The sequence below is a fragment of the Tursiops truncatus genome, chromosome 1, assembly GCF_011762595.2.
Source record: "Tursiops truncatus isolate mTurTru1 chromosome 1, mTurTru1.mat.Y, whole genome shotgun sequence".
Lineage (NCBI taxonomy): Eukaryota > Metazoa > Chordata > Mammalia > Artiodactyla > Delphinidae > Tursiops > Tursiops truncatus.
The window spans coordinates 49,941,328-49,958,161 of NC_047034.1; the positions used below are offsets into that span (position 1 = coordinate 49,941,328).

General features: G+C 36.4%; 1 protein-coding gene across 10 annotated transcripts in view; it reads right to left on the reverse strand.

Annotated features, from left to right (window-relative positions):
* Positions 1–7,085: 7,085 nt before the first annotated feature.
* The window catches only part of TOR1AIP1 (torsin 1A interacting protein 1), a 52,469-nt gene continuing 42,720 nt past the window's right edge, over positions 7,086–16,834 (reverse strand). For all 10 annotated transcript variants that reach the window (XM_019952554.3, XM_019952545.3, XM_019952553.3 and 7 more), the window contains 3 exons: positions 12,421–12,465; positions 12,007–12,063; positions 7,086–9,627 (listed from right to left, as the gene is read on the reverse strand). In XM_019952554.3, the coding sequence (XP_019808113.1) occupies positions 8,840–9,627; positions 12,007–12,063; positions 12,421–12,465 (890 nt within the window). In that variant the 3' untranslated portion in view covers positions 7,086–8,839. The remainder of the gene's footprint in view (positions 9,628–12,006; positions 12,064–12,420; positions 12,466–16,834) is intronic.

Below are 16,834 nucleotides of genomic sequence, written 5' to 3' on the forward strand. Positions count from 1 at the left end.
ATTTTCAGATATTATAACCTTTGTCAATTTTATAGTCAGCATTGACAGAGATTTAACTCAACCTACCTCTAGTTCAACCTACATTCAAATTTTGGAAATCAGAACCACAGTAGGCCTTTGTTGTTAGAAAGATATTCTTCCTAATAGAGTTTCAAATGTTTTTACCAGGTTTTATCTCTATAGAGAAGCATAAATTTCATCAGATAATGAAGTGATCTTATAGGTCGTGCACTATGTTTCCTTAACTTACATCCATCATATGTTATGGTTTATAAGATATGGTTTAATATCATTTTCACTTCTTAAGAAGTAGATATTATTATAGGATAGAATGTAGCATGATGGTTAAAAATGTAGGATCTGGATCAGACGATCTGTGTTCAAATTCTATCTCCACCGGTTACTAATAGTATAGCTTTGTATCTTTGTTTCCTTATCTATAACAGTCAGATAGTAGCAGTATTTACTTCAAAGGATTATGAAAATTAAATGAGATACTACTATATGTACGGTGCCTATCATAAGTATGTGCTTGGCACATATTTAGTGCTCAATAAACATTAGTTATTCATTCCATTTATATACTACACTAAGCTTAGAGTGTGACACAGGTGGGGGTCTCTGAGAAGCAGACTATGAAACAAAGCTTAGTGTGCTGGATGTTTACTAGGGAATGCACTGGGTATGAGCACCTGTGGAAGGGAGGAGAAGGAAGCAGGATGTCACACTATGATACAGGTGCTGTAGCCTCAGCCAACCTCATGCGGAAGCTCTGGAGTACAAATGGCCTGTCCAAATTGCATTGTGTTGGGCTGAGAAGGCTGAGCCTCTATATTCCGTCAATCAGCCATTGGATGTACACCCCCTACCCCCGTGGCATGACGTTGGGTAAAGTGACTCTCTGCAGCTGAAGCAATCCATGAAGTGGCTGATGGTGAAGGCTGTCCATTAACTGTATTCCCAGCAGCTGGCACAACAAATTCTTCCTCTAAGAGGGTCTAAGTGGCACATCTCTGTGTTTAACACAAGGTGGTCTGTGCAGCACTTGGAAAATAATCTCAACAAATTACAGTTGCTTGAATAAAAATGAGGTCTTTAAGGCTGAGCGTAGGACAGTGAAGCTACATAAGAATAAGCCATGGAAATATGAAAGAGCTATCCACATGTGATGGAAATCTTTTTTGTTCTTTATAAGTTCCCAGATTTTTGGAAAGGGTGGATTCTGGTAACTGGAAGCCCTTTGTTTAATGAACATTGTGATGGATTGGGGTTTGTGATGGAGGTGTAAACTGGGAGAAAGCCCAGGTACTCTGTAGAATAAGGGTCACTTAGGAGGCAGAAATATAAGCCAGCCACAGTTGATGCCACACAGATGGGGAGAGGAGAATCCTTGGTAAGAATTTAGATGAACAAAAGTGGCTAACATTGTACCCTTTGATGTGCTCAGCACTTTTTAAGTGCTTTGTATGTATAACTGACTTAATCCTCATACCACCACTAAGGTAGTAGTTATGTTATTTCCCCCATTTTAGAGATGAGGAAATTGAGGCGTAGAGAAGTAATTTGCCCATGTCACTCAGTGAGAAAAGTGTTGGAGCTGGGATCGTAGGGCCTGTGGTCTTATCATCCTTTCCCAACTGTTTATGTGAAATTACCAATGCTTTTGAGGCAACTGGACTCTTCCTTAGGAATTCCAAGAAGTGCTGTTTTGCATCAAGGCTGAGGGCAGGCAAAACAAAGCCTCCATGGTATACAGGGACAGCTAACACCTAGGCTATGTGTAGGTATTTCGTAAAAGATAAACTGTGAGTCAACACTGCAGGCCTCCAGTTACAAAAGCATGATGTCAATGTATGCAAATATGAGTCAACAGGTGTGTGTCTCACTCCACTCAAAATTCTTTAGACCCTGGGTGTGTGCAATATTGAATTCCACAAAGCTGAGCAAGGAGGAAAGAAAACGGCTTAAAGGAAAATCACAAATAAGAACCTACAAAGTTGGCATACAACTCGATATCAAGAAACGAACCCAATCAAAAAATCAGAAGACCTAAATAGACATTTCTCCAAAGAAGACATACAGATGGCAACAGGCACGAAAAGATGCTCAACATCACTCATTATTAGAGAAATGCAAATCAAAACTACAATGAGGTATCGCCTCACACCAGTCAGGATGGGCATCAGCAAAAATCTACAAATAATAAATGCTGGAGAGGGTGTGGAGAAAAGGGAACCCTCCTACACTGTTGGTGGGAATGTAAATTGGTGCAGCCACTATGAAGAACAATATGGAGGTTCCTTAAAAAACTAAAAATAGAGCTACAGTATGATCCAGCAATCCCACCACTCCTGGGCGTATATCCGGAAAAGACAAAAACTCTAATCTGAAAAGATACATACACCCCAATGTTCATAACAGCACTATTTACAATAGCTAAGACATGGAAACAACCCAAACGTCCATCAGCAGATGAATGGATAAAAAAGATGTGGTATATATACACATATACTATATATATATATCCTATATATAATTATATATATATAGGATATATATCCTATCCTATATATATAATATTTATATAATATAAATATTATATATACTATACTATATATAATAGTAATATAATATATATAGTATAAGGTATATATATATCCTATATATAATAATAGGAGATTAGCCATAAAAAAGTATCAAATATCCTTTCATGCAACATGCATGGACCTAGAGATTATCATACTAAGTGAAGTAAGTCAGACAGAAAAAGACAAATATCATGTGATATCATTTATATGTGGAATCTAAAACCTTATTTACACAACAGAAACAGATTCACAGACAGAGAAAACAAACTTAGGGTTACCAAGGGGGAAAGGAGGGGAGGAGGGATAAATTAGGAGTATGGGATATACACCATTATATATGAAAGAGACAAAAAACAAGGAACAAAAAACTGTAAAGCACAGGGAACTATATTCAATATCTTGTAATAACTTATAGTGGAAGAGAATCTGAAAAGGAATATATATATACCTATACATCTATATATATCTGAATCACTTCACTGTACACCTGAAATGAACACAATATTGTAAATCAACTATAGTTCAATTGAAAAAAAGATTCTACAATGTTGGAAAAATACTCCAACCTGTATAGAGCCTGAATAGATTGGGGAGAAACATCATATATGGGGTTCTAGAGACTCTCTACATAGTGGTAAGAATAGATGTTTTAAACACAGCCTGGGTTCAAATCTCTGCTTCACCACTTTTTACTTGGGTATTCTTGGGTGTCATTTTATCTTTCTGTGCTTCAGTTTCCTGTCTATAATGTTGGGATAATATTACCACCTCACGGGATTATTGTGAGAATTAAATCAGTTAATACATGTAAAGAAGTTGAAACAGTGTTTGGGGCATTAATAAGCACTCAATAAATAGTAACAAAAACTAGAAAATGGTGAGGGACAACTTAATACATATTCAAAGGTCTCGATATAGATCTTTTCCATCTTCATGGTATACAAAGTAGGAGAAAGTCCATTTAAACTACGAAACTGAGAGTAGATTAAAAAAATTGCTCATCAAAAAATGCACATAACTACTATGAGTAAATATTCTCTTATGGGCTATATAGAACGGAGCAGTTTCTCTTCTTGAGTTTAGTCTAAGAATGGTGCTCTCTAAAAGTGGGAAGAAAGGGATTTCCCTGGTGGTCCAGTGGTTAGGACTTCGCCTTCCAAAGCAGGAGGTGCGGTTCCGATCCCTGGCTGGGGAGCTAGGATCCCAATGCCTTGTGGCCAAAAAACCAGGACATAAAACAGAAGCAAGGGACTTCCCTGGTGATGCAGTGGTTAAGAATCTGCCTGCCAATGCAGGGGACAGGGGTTTGAGCCCTCGTCTGGGAAGATCCTACGTGTCATGGAGCAACTAAGCCCGTGCACCACAACTACTGAGCCTGCGCTCTAGAGCCCGCGTGCCACAACTACTGAAGCCCACGCGCCTAGAGCCTGTGCTCCGCAACAAGAGAAGCCACAGCAATGAGAAGCCCACGCACCGCAACAAAGAGTAGCCCCCGCTCGCCGCGACTAGAGAAAACCTGCTCGCAGCAATGAAGACCCAACGCAACAACAACAAAAAAAGACACAAGGGGAAGTTGCTGAGGCATAGCAAGCCAGAAGTAGAGAGGCAGAGGGAATGGCTGTGAGGTCTCCGTCCAGAGCAGTCCTCACAGTTCCCATACTTTCCTGTCTTGGAGTCTCAGATGTATATTCTTACAATACCCACCTCACCCTTCCTTTCCTCTTTTGCTGATTAGACAGGGTTTTTATTTACAATCAAATAATTCCTGACTAAATATGTGAGTCTCTACTTCAAACTGCTAAAAGTCAACAGAAAGACATTCAGAGATAAGAATTTAGTTTACCACTGTGTGCTTAGTATTTGGGGAGAGAAGATAGATGAGCTAAATAGATTGAGGAGGTATTTTTAGTAGTACAGCGCTTTGAAGAGTCCTCTATGAGGTATTTTCTCTATAACATTACATTCGATTACCAGACCTTGTCATTTCTACGTCTCAAATATTTTTCTTATCCATCTTCTCTCCACATCCATAGCCATCTCTTATCTGGACTATAATTACCCTCAGGCAACATGAAAAGATGTAAGGAAACTTCCTAGCTCTTTTAAGAAAACTCAAATTCCTAATCTTACTGTGGAAAGACCTTAAGGCCTCCCAGTTTTCTTTCTTAACATTCACCTTCCCCTCGGGGACCTCTCACTAATGATCCTTGCTTCCATCAGAAAAGGGCCAGGTTTCCCTTCTGAGACTGGTCCCCTTCCTCTTTCCTGAAATTATTCATAGCCCTACTGAATCCAGGTTGAAATAGTTTATATAAAAAAGATTTAGAAAAAAAAGGCTCAGTAATAACAGAAAAAAAAGCAAAATACTGAGAAAGATGCGACTTACCTATTTTTGCTAACCACACAGGGCTTGCAATTTTTATTTAACAAATATTTGAGCACTTTATGTGATTACCACTGTACGTAGATTGATCACACTCTCCTGCTCTCAAGAGGCATATGGTGATCCAGCAATCCCACTCCTGGGCATATACTCAGACAAAACTCTGGTTTGAAAAGACACATGCACCCCTATGTTCATAGTAGCACTATTTACAGTGGAATATTACTCAGCCATAAAAAAGAACAAAATAATGTCATTTGTAGCAACATGGATGGACCTAGGATTATCATACTAAGTGAAGTAAGTCAGAAATACAAATATCATATGATATCACTTATATGTGGAATCTAAAATGTGACACAAATGAACCTATCTATGAAACAGAAACATACAAAGATAACAGACTTGTGGTTGCCAAGGTGGGGGGGGAGGGGAGGGATGGAGTGGGAGTTTGGGATTAGCAGATGCAAACTATTTTATGTAGGATGGGTAAACAACAAGGCCTTACTGTACAGCACAGGGAACTATATTTAATAGCTTGTAATAAACCAAAATGGAAAATAACATGAAAAAGAATATATATAACTGAATCACTTTGCTGTACAGCAGAAATTAACACAACACTGTAAATCAACTATACTAATAAAATTTTTTTTAAAAAAGAGGCATATGGTTGTGGGAGTGTGCTAAGTGCTGTGACAGGGGTAATACAGGATGAACAAGCGTGTAAAGAAGAGGCACCTGCACCAGTATTTCAGGGTAGGGAATTAGGTTAGGTTCAGTAAAGTTCTGTCTGAAAAAAAATAAAGCATTCAGAACAAATAAGAATTAGCAGAGCGTGAGGCTGGGAAAAGGGAGAAGGCAAGATATGAAAAATATTCCAGAGGAGTCCAAGAGTGTGCAAAAGACAAGATTTTAATTTGTAAATTGCAAGAGGTTTCTCCCTGTTCATACTCAGGTGATGGGCTATATTTCCCCTACCATCCAGAAGAACCTGCAAGCCCACCAGGACTTCTCTGAATCCAGGCCAAAGATAGGTTTCAGGCAGGACTTTCCTCTTTTTCCAAGTCAATGGTCGTCAATGGAAGACTTAGTTTGGTTTCCCAGACCCAGGACTCACACCTTCATCCCAGGTGGCTAATGCCAGTAGAATCTTCATACCATAAGATTTGACTCTGTGGCCTTGATAAGGACAATGTAGAAGAATAGTCCGCTGTTTTTTTTGCAATCGATGAGAAATGCTTCCTCATATTGACAACACAAAGGCCGCTTTCAGAAGACCTAAGGTCACTGGCAAATTGGGCTTTATATCTTTAGTGTAGGTATTAACTATGCAAACCTTTTCTAAGTTTCACTTCTCTTCGTAGAATGAAAATCAGGTTTATTTCCTATCATTGAGGACTGGAGGTTTAGAAAACCTCCTTAAGAGTAATATAAGTAAGTCATTAAGAGAAGGGAAGCAGATTAAGTTTTTAGAAATTTGTAAGGTCAGTTTTGCACTGTGGTTTTCCCTGGGCCAATGTTGTCACCCAAAGTCACAATGTGCCTAATTCCTGGAAGCCCAAGTTCCTATTTTCAAGCCGATGATTTATTAAATTTTCCCCTCCAAACGGATTATGGTAACATGAACAAAACAAAATGTTTTAGGCATCAATGATATAAAATACAGATGTCCGTGAGCATGCACTTTCAATGGGGGCAAAAAAATCTTATTCTTCAGGTATATAAAGCATAAAAATATGCAGTCCATAAACAGATGTAGAGCATATATGCAGTATTAAAATTTCATGGGAGTAGATGATTAGAAAACAAAAATCTAAAAAGGTTCTTCAGAGAGGTGAGAATGAAAAATTTGAGAAACATGGTGTGGATTCTTTTGCCAAGTGGGGAATACCTAAACTAATTCCATTTTAGTGATAATTCAAAATCCCTGGATGAAACAGAAAATCACACTGATTATATTTCCTACCAGTGTACTTGTGAGTGGCTGCAATTCTTTGTTTGGCCTTTGTTTCTCCTAGCAGAAGTCACTAAAATTGGTCAAGTGTAAAGAAAACTCTAGGAATAATTTCTTTTAAAGGTATATGAATCATTAAGTTTATGACACACAAGAGTACAAACCAAGAAAGTAAATTTATTTAAATTACTAAAATAGCTTTTAAAGTCATTTACAGATCAGCTGCTACAATTATTTTTCCTAATATAAGTAATATTAATTACTTTAAAGTTATTTTGGTCAATGAAACATTTAAAAAAACATGTTTCTCCATATAATATATATAGGTATAAAATAAGTCTTTTCAAAAACTCTTGTTTTAGAATCCTCTATAAATCAGAATATTTGACTTCTGACAGTCAGGAACAAATTACAATAAGGGGTATAAATTTATGAATACTGGTAGTCCTAGTGGGAAGAAACGAGACTGTACTCTACCACCAGTCATGGGATCCTTAAAAGGTAAATGATGAAGCCACTGACAGGCTCTAGTATTCTAAAAACAATATTTTCATTTAAAGGTTTGTAGACAATAAAAAAATAAAGTGGATCCAGAATTTTAAGCTTCTAAGAAAACCAAAGCAGTTGACGGATGAGAAAGCTGTTAGTGATGCTAAGTTAAAACTGAAATTCTATAGTAGTACAGTAATGTACAGTAGTACATTTTAACATTCTTCATATATGGTAAACTTCACTTCCTTTTTCGCTTGAGGCACTCTTAGTAGAATTTATCACGTGCATTGTAAATCTTTATTCTTGTTACAAGAGTGTCATTAAAGGACTCAGAATGCAACAGGTAGACATGCAGAAAATCAAATCCTTCTTCAACAGCCCAGGAGAGCTGGTTAACAAATGGTTTACCAATTCCTGAAATTGTATTTCTTAACAAAACTTTCAGGACATGACCAAAATAAATGGCCCTGAACTTACCCATTCTTAAGAGCCAAGTGAACAAATATACTAAACCTCATCATATACATGCTTCAAAATCTCTGGGAGGAACAAAAATTTCTTAAAGGAAAAAAAAGGACATGTGAGAAACAAGTCCCAACAGAATTCACTGAGAATGCAGTTCATATAACTATGTTTGACTAACCCTAAGCCTCAGTGGCTTTCTTTTTGGCCACGTGGGGCAGCTTGCAGGATCTTAGTTCCCTGACCAGGGATCAAACCTGGGCCCTCGGCATTGAAAGTGTGGAGTCCTAACCACTGGACCGCCAGGGAATTCCCTCAGTGGCTTATTTTAACATTTCACCTTGAAGACTTTTTCCCCCCTTTCTCTCCCCGTTCCACAACTTTTCCCATGTCTCCTTCTCCTTGCCCTCCAAAATCAAAGGAAAAAACCAAAAACCAAAAATCCCAAACACACACTCGGATGGTCTTTCATTATTTTTGTTCCTATAAGCAGAAGCTGACTACGGAATTCACATCTAAACGATGTAGAAGAGGACAAAAGGGAAAACTCACAGTTATGTTCAGGGAGCTGTCTTACTAATAACTCGACAAACTGTGAAAAAAATCTAAGTTAAAAAATTGGGTGGATTCACAGGAAGGAGCCTAATCCCTCCCACTGGTCATACCATAGCAATAATGATTCAACCCAGAATCTAAGCAGATCCTCTATGGGACTGCATATAATTTACAGTCCTCAGATATCATTAACACAGATCTCAATGGAAACAAGGAAACAATTCTCTCAAAAAACAGATAATTAGGTTGAATGAACGATTTAGATATTCCACGTTTACTTAAGAACTTAACCTCCTTTAAAAAGAAACCAGTTCTTTCAAAAAGAGCTCTGGATCCTGTCTATGGTTAGAAAGTTTGAAAAATTCTCAGAACTTGAGGCATGATTTTCTCTTCTGTCTCCTCTTATAAGCAGATGCCCCTTTTCAGGTCATTTTCTGGTTGTACTGGCAGGACTAAGTGAGAAATACGGCTCCAGAGCCCACTCAATTTGTCTGGGTCCATATGTTTGTAGGAGTTGGGTGTATCAGAGTTGGTGAACTTGAGTTTGAGGAAATCCCTCACTTTTTCTTCAATTTCCTTTAGGCCTAGACTGGTTCCAAGTGTCTCCTCCTCTAACAAGACAGTTAGGACTAAGGCTACATCTTTGAAGGCTGCATTTTCATGATCACAATACTTATAGAAGATCAAAGTAGAGCCTGCAGGCAGTGACTCAAAGCGGTGGACCACAGCTGCATTCTGGCCATTTCGGAATCCGTTGCTCAGTTCCTCATCTACCTCTTGTTTGACAACATCACTGTCTTGAGTTGCTTTGCCCGTCCCATCAATCCGGATTGCAGGAACACTTTGGAAGGAAGAATAGGCATCGGCAATTTGTTCACTCAGACACTTGAGTGCTTCTTCAGCATCTCGGGCAGCAGTGAGCAGCAAGATAGCAGGCTGAGGCCGAGGGTGGGAGCTATTAAGATGTTTTTCCAGGAATGTTAGGCTCCTTTTCCACAGCTTCTCATCTTGACCTTGGTACTTATTCATAAGTTGTTTCATCTGGTTCTGGAACTCTTGAACAGCAGTGGTTTCTGCTTCAGGAGTACGAGTGTACAAAAAACACCCAATGAGAAGACCAGCTATCAGAACAAGGGGCCACCACCACTTCACCTTGACAAAAGATGCACTTTGGGGTTGTCCAGTCACTTCTGCTCAGGAAAAAAAGAAATGATAGACACAAATATTATTTTCTTAGATTCAAGAGCAAGTGACTTTTAAAGCCAATATTAATCTTTATAAACATTAGATAAGAGAGGAAGGAATTTAAAGAAGGGAGCTGATAATTTACTTTCTTAAAGAAATAATTTAGCACATGTGTTTTAAGTTACTTGTATGAGTATGCACATGTCTCTTCAATGTCAAAATGATAAAGAGACTTAGAGGAAAAAGTAGAATTTAAGTATATGTAATGGCATGTGCAAGTCAGAAAGAATACAATTTATAAAGCAAAACTATTATTACTACTGCTAATATTTGGGAGGTAAACAATATTAAAAGACACTTTACAAAATAGTTTTAAATTTAGAAACTAACATGGATTATTATCCAAGGTGGAATGTTTATGTATATAAAGGAATAAAGAAAAGGATGCATTATAAGTGAAATCTTCCATATAATAGCTAGCTGTCCCTTTAATTGCACTGATGCCTATCTTTTGCTGTATGCAAGTTAACACTGGTAAAACTTAGTTTGCAACTCATTCCTAATTATTACTGGCAATGATGATATGAATTTACATTTACCTAGTGCTTTTCAGTTTAAGCACTTTCTCATATACCACATCATTTAATAATTTAATATGACAGCAACAGTATTTTTACACTTCCTATTTATTGACTGCTTTAGACTAATAATTGTACCATGGACCCTCTAGAGCAACAGTTCTCAAAGTGTGACTGGTTGGGGTATCTCAAGATCTCTTCAAGGGGGTCCTTGAGGTTAAAACTATTCTCCCGACACTAAGATCTTATTTGCCTTTTTCCACCATATTGACATCTGCACTGATGGTGTAAAAAGCCATGGTAGGAAAAATAACTGATACTTTAGATGAATCACAGGGCAGTAGCACCAAACTAGGACTGTCTTTGTATTCTTCATGGCCATGTATTCCAGGTTATCAGTTTCACTTAAGGACATCCTTCATGAGGCATTTAAAAGAATTTATCTTATTAGAACTCAACCTTGAGTAGAAATCTTAACACTCTATGTGAAGAAATGGGACATATATATAAAGCACTTCTGCTACATAGAACAGTATATGGCTGTCTCAAAGAAAAGAACTTTGTGCAACTGAGTTGTGAGCTGAAATAGTGCTTTTTTCATAGAATTTTTACTTGAAAAGACAAGTGACAAACTAGTTAGTCAGACTTTCATATTTGGGACACTTTTTCTGGAAAACAAACAATGTGAGCCTGTTGTTTTCAAGAAAACAACTGACTGGGACTTCCCTGGTGGCTCAGCGGTTAAGAATCCGCCTGCCAATGCAGGGGACGCGGGTTCAATCCCTGGTCTGGGAAGATCCCACACGCCACGGAGCAACTAAGCCCGTGTGCCACAACTACTGAGCCTGCGCTCTAGAGCCCGTGAGCCACAACTACTGAAGCCTGTGCACCCAGAGCCCGTTCTCTGCAACAAAGAGAAGCCACCGCAATGAGAAGCCTGTGCACTGCAATGAAGAGTAGCTCCCGCTCACCACAACTAGAGAAAGCCTGTGCGCAGCAAAGAAGACCCAATGCAGCCAAAAATAAATTAATAAATAAATTTAAAAAAACCCCAAATCGCCAATATATTGTAACAGTTTGAATACAGAAGCAGAATGAAACTCCAGCTCCATTTTATTAAGCCAGGCATTAGAGATCAGAGAAAATACAAAGCAATCTACCACTCTCCTTACTAAATTATTTAAAAATAACTAACAAACATTAAAATTTTTTTTTACAATTTTAATCTCTAGGTAAATATGGACAGATATAACTCATATATATATTTTTAAGTCTCTTTTTAAAAAAGGTCTCTGGGGTTCTTATTAATTTTGCTAGTGGAAAGTGGTATTGAGACCAAAGAATCTGAGAATCACTGTTACTTTCTTAGTACTCTTTCAAGATAATAAAAAGGCTTAGAGAACTAAAGAAACTTGCCCCAAGGCTATACAGAAGGTAAGTGGTCCAAACTAATTCAAATTCAGGTCTGTGAACTCTAAAAAACTATGGTATTCCCATTATGTCATGCTATGTGCATCTTTCTTTTGACAACAAGGTTCACTTGGTTAACAGTATTAGTTGCTTTACTTGTTAACTTTCACTTTTGGTCTTATGGATAATAAAGTAAAGGGGAAAGCCAGATGTTTTTTCACACAGTTTGTCCTTAAAGACTTTTACTGCTGGTAAAATATATACTTTTTCTTTTGAAGTACTTAAAATATCATTCTTCAAATAGCATGAAGTTCTTTGGTGTCAAAAAAATTAAAAAATCATTATGTTCACCAATTTTAGAGACTCGTTTAATGAAAGCTGAATAGACAAACTTACGTTGGCTGGAGGCTGATGGAGATTGGTTTCCAAGCTCTGATTTCTGAACACCGTCATCTAATGATAGAAGTAATAAAGACTATCAATTTATGTTTCATAATTTCAGTATTTCCAACAGAAAAAGAGAATACAAATTTCACCAAGAGAAAATAAGGCAGAGATCTGTCAGAAACAGAAGAAAAAGCAGAAGATTCAAGTGTCTATTAGATTGACAGCTGCTTGAGACACAAGATTGGTTTCTTTCATAATTAATGTAATGGTCGAGTACAAAGCATACTCTTAACACATTAGTTTTGTGAGAAAGCCTTGAAGAACTTGACCCAAATTATTTAATGGGAGTGGTGAAACTTCTGGGACAAAGTTAAGAGGACAAAGAAAATAAGCACAACTATAATAAAAGGAAACAAATAATACCATCTGAAAAACTGCCATATATCGAACCCATGCCTGGTGATGATGCTGTAAAGAGGGAAAGAAGGACAAAATATGATTATGGATTACTGAGCTCTCTGGATAAGGGGTTTTAAGGTAAAACTCAATCTTAATCTTCACTAATTTCTACCTCAATCTGATTCAAATACGTCCTCTGGTGCTTCTGACCATTTCAAATATCAGTAATATTTTAGAAATTACACTGAAAAACTTTTCACCATTTCTGGTAATAGACAAGTAATTGTTTTAGCTTTGTGGTTAAACAACAGATTTCAAAAATAATTTTCCCACAACTCCATCAAATCTCTATTTCCATCATACTTTAGAAAACAAATGAAAAGCTCTTTCCTTTTCCTCTCCGTCCTCCTTGGCATAGCCATCTAAGAGAGAGGAAATGGAACGACAGGGTTCAGGAAGCGAAGAGGCTGAGTTACTCATCTGTATGATCTACATTACCAATACTGTCATCTAGCACTTGCCTGGAGTTTTATAACTTTATGTGTATAAGTGATCTTCCTAGTATTTATCAACAGTTTTCATTTGAGAAACACTGGACTAAACTGGAGGAATAAAATTAGCATTGCTGATTTATTTATTTTATATATATTTTTACAGAAATAGCCTTATTTCTGGTCATATGACAAAAAACCTCAAATGAAACAAAATGACATCAACCTTAACTCTAAAGGCATATTGTTTTGCAATTACTAGGTTAGTCTAGGAAATGGCACCATTTAGAAGCTTCAAAGTTAGGTAACCAAAGTTAAAACTGTCTTACTAAAAAAAAAAAATTTCCATCAGATAATGTTTATCTTAAATACCTCATTCCATGGTTGCAAAGATCAAATGATATAATATATGAAAATGCTGTGAAGTGCATGATGATATTAATAATGGAGAATAGCTAAATAACAGTTATTATGAAACATATGTAACATTCATATAACTCATAAGAACATAAAATTAAGAAAACAAAATTAACACAAACAAAATTAAGAAAAACTCCCATTTACAATAGCATCAGAAGAATAAAATATTTAGGAATAAGAGTAACCAAGGAGGTAAAAGCATTATACACTGAAACCTCTAAAACACTGATGAAAGGAATTAAAGCAGACACAAGTAAATGGAAAGACATCCCATGGTCATGGAATGGAGAATTAATATTCTTAAAATGTCCACACTACCGAAAGCAATCTACAGGTTCAGTGCAATCTGTATCAAAATTCCAATGGCATTTTTTACAGAAACAGAAAACAATCCTAAGATTCATATGGAACCACAAAAGACCCCAAATTTGAAAGGCCAAAACAACTTTGAGTAAGAAGAACAAAACTGGAGGCATCACACTTTCTGATTTCAAAATATATCACAAAGCTAGAATAATCAAAACATTATGATACTGCCATAAATACAGACATATAGACCAATGGAAGAGAATAGAAAGTCAGAAATAAACCCATGAAGATATAGTCAACTGATCCTCAACAAGGGTGTCAAGACTACACAATAGCAAAAGGATAGTCTCTTCAGTAAATGGTACTGGGGAAACTGGATATCCACATACAAAGAATGAAATTGGACCCTTACACCACACACAAAAATCGACTCAAAATGGATGAAAGACTTAAATTAGGAATTGAAACAATAAAACTCCCAGAAGAAACATGGGGAAAAAGCTTCTTGAAGTTGGCCTTGACAATGATTTCTTGGATATAACAACAAAAGCATGGACAACAAAAGTAAAAATAGACCATGGGATTACATCAAACTTAAAAAGCACATGACTTATGTGATCAAAATCACAATGAGAAATCACCTCACATTATCAAATGTATTGTGGCTATTATCGAAAAAACAAAAGTGCAAGGTATGTGGAGAGGATGTGGAGGAAAGAGAATCCCTGTACACTGTTGGTGGGAATATAAATTGGTGCAGTCACTATGGAAAAGAATTATGGAGGTTCCCCAAAAGGTTAAAAATGGACTACCATATGATCCGGCAATCCCACTTTTGGATATATATCCAAAGGAACAGAAATTACGACCTTGGAGAGATATCTGCACACCCATGTTCATTGCAGTAATATTCACAATAGCCGAAACAGGGAAGCAAACTAAATGTCCATTGACAAATTAATGGATAAAGAAAATGTGATGTATTTATACATATACATGTATTCACACACATACACACACAATGGAATTATTATTCAGCTTTAAAAAAGAAGGAAATCTTGCCACTCTGGACAACATGGAGAACATTATCCTAATGAAATAAGTCAGATACAGATATGCAAATGCTTCATACTATCATTTATGTGAGGAACCTAGTCAAATTCATAGAAACAGGTGGTTTCCAGGGCCTGGGGGAGGGGGAAATCAGGAGATATCAGTCAAAGGGTACACAGTTTCAGTTAAATGAGATGAAAAAATCCTAGAAATCTACTGTAGAGCATAGTACCTATATTTATTGTCCTATATATTAAAAATTTGCTACGAGGGTAGATCTTAAGTGTTCTTATCACACACATAATAATAAATAAAGAGGGTGGGAGAAAACTTTTGGAGGTGATGGATACGTTCACGGCATAGACTATGGTGATGGTTTCACAGGTATATACTTATCTCCAAACTCATCAAGTTGTATACAGTAAATACGTAAGCTGTATACATTAAATGCATGTCAATCACAGATGAATTGATAAAGAAGATGTGGTATATATATAATCAATGGAATATTAACCATAAAAGTGGATGAAATAATGCCATTTGCAGCAACACAGATGGACCTAGAGATTATCATACTAAGCGAAGTAAGTCAGAGAAAGACAAATACCATATGACATCACTCATATGTGGATTCTAAAATATGACATAAATGAACATATCTATGAAACAGAAACAGACTCACAGACACAGAGAACACACTTGTGGTTGCCAAGAAGGTGGGGGTAGGGGAGGAATGGACTGGGAGTTTGGGATTAGCAGATGCAAACTATTATATATAGGATGGATAAACAACAAGGTCCTATTGTATAGTACAGGGAACTATATTCAATATGCTGTGACAACCCATAATGGAAAAGAATATGAAAAGTAATATATATATGAATAACTGAATCGCTTTGCCATACAGCAGAAATTAACACAACATTGTAAGTCAACTATACTTTAACAAAATATTTTAAAAACCAAAATGAATGTATGTCAATCATACTTCAATAGTTTAACCTACAGTTAAAGAGTATGTGAAACAATTTAGAAAATAAATCCATCAAGATAATGTTTATCTTGAATACTTTAATCCATGGTTGCAAAGATCAAATGAGACAATACATAAAATGTTAAGTGCTCTTCTATGATGATTTTAATGATATAGAATAGATAAGTAACAGTTATTATATACCATATGAAACATTTATATAATTTGAAGAACTCAAACTTAGTAGGGTATATATACTGCTGAGGCAACACACTAAAAGGTAAACTTTATCCTCATTAAAAATATTTTTAGAGACAGTAATAAAAATTCCGTTAAAAAAGATCTTTTTAAAAAGATAAAGCTCAGAGTTTTTCTAGTATGAAGAGTATGGTAACAATCAATCACTCTATAAAGTCAAAAGCAGAGGGCATGAATCTTTCATAGTTATTACTACTGATTATTACACAATATATTGTTAACAATAAATAAGCATTAATTATTTATGTGGTACATTTAGACTTAAAAAATTGTGTTCACATATATAATAAGCTCATTAGAATAACCTAGTTATAGGTACTATTGTCCCAACTTTAAAGTTAAGAAAATTGAGGTTCACAAAGTTTAAGAGACTTTACCAAGATGACTCAATTAGTAGAAGATCTGGGACTGGAACCCAATAGCTCTAACTCCAAACTCTCCTCTTTTCTCTACACCACTTTTAGAGACAGGTTCCAAAGCATGTATATTAATGAAGCACAGACTCAGAGGCCTGACTGTTTTATCATCTGGGACACAGCAAAAGTATAGACAGTGGTTCTATCTTTCCCCAAAGATCTGGATACCTGCAGAAACCTGAACTGGGACCTGTCTACCCAGAGAACTGGTACTAACATAGGGTGATAATGATCTGAAATCCAGGTTCTAGAACACCTAAATCTAAAAATGAATTTTTTTTTCTCACTGAAGCAGGCAGAAGTGTATAGTTAAGACAATAAGATATGAAACTTGGAATGCCAAGGAAAAGTTTTTTTCAAATGATGTTAGATTGAAGAGAAATCTATAAGGCTGTTTGGAAATCACTGCAATCTTCTACTCTGACTGAAAATTCTTTCTTCCTGCAATCGTCTACTCTGATTGAAAATTCTTTCTTCTTATCTTAAAGTCCTTCTGTGGTCAAAAATCTAAAAAATTT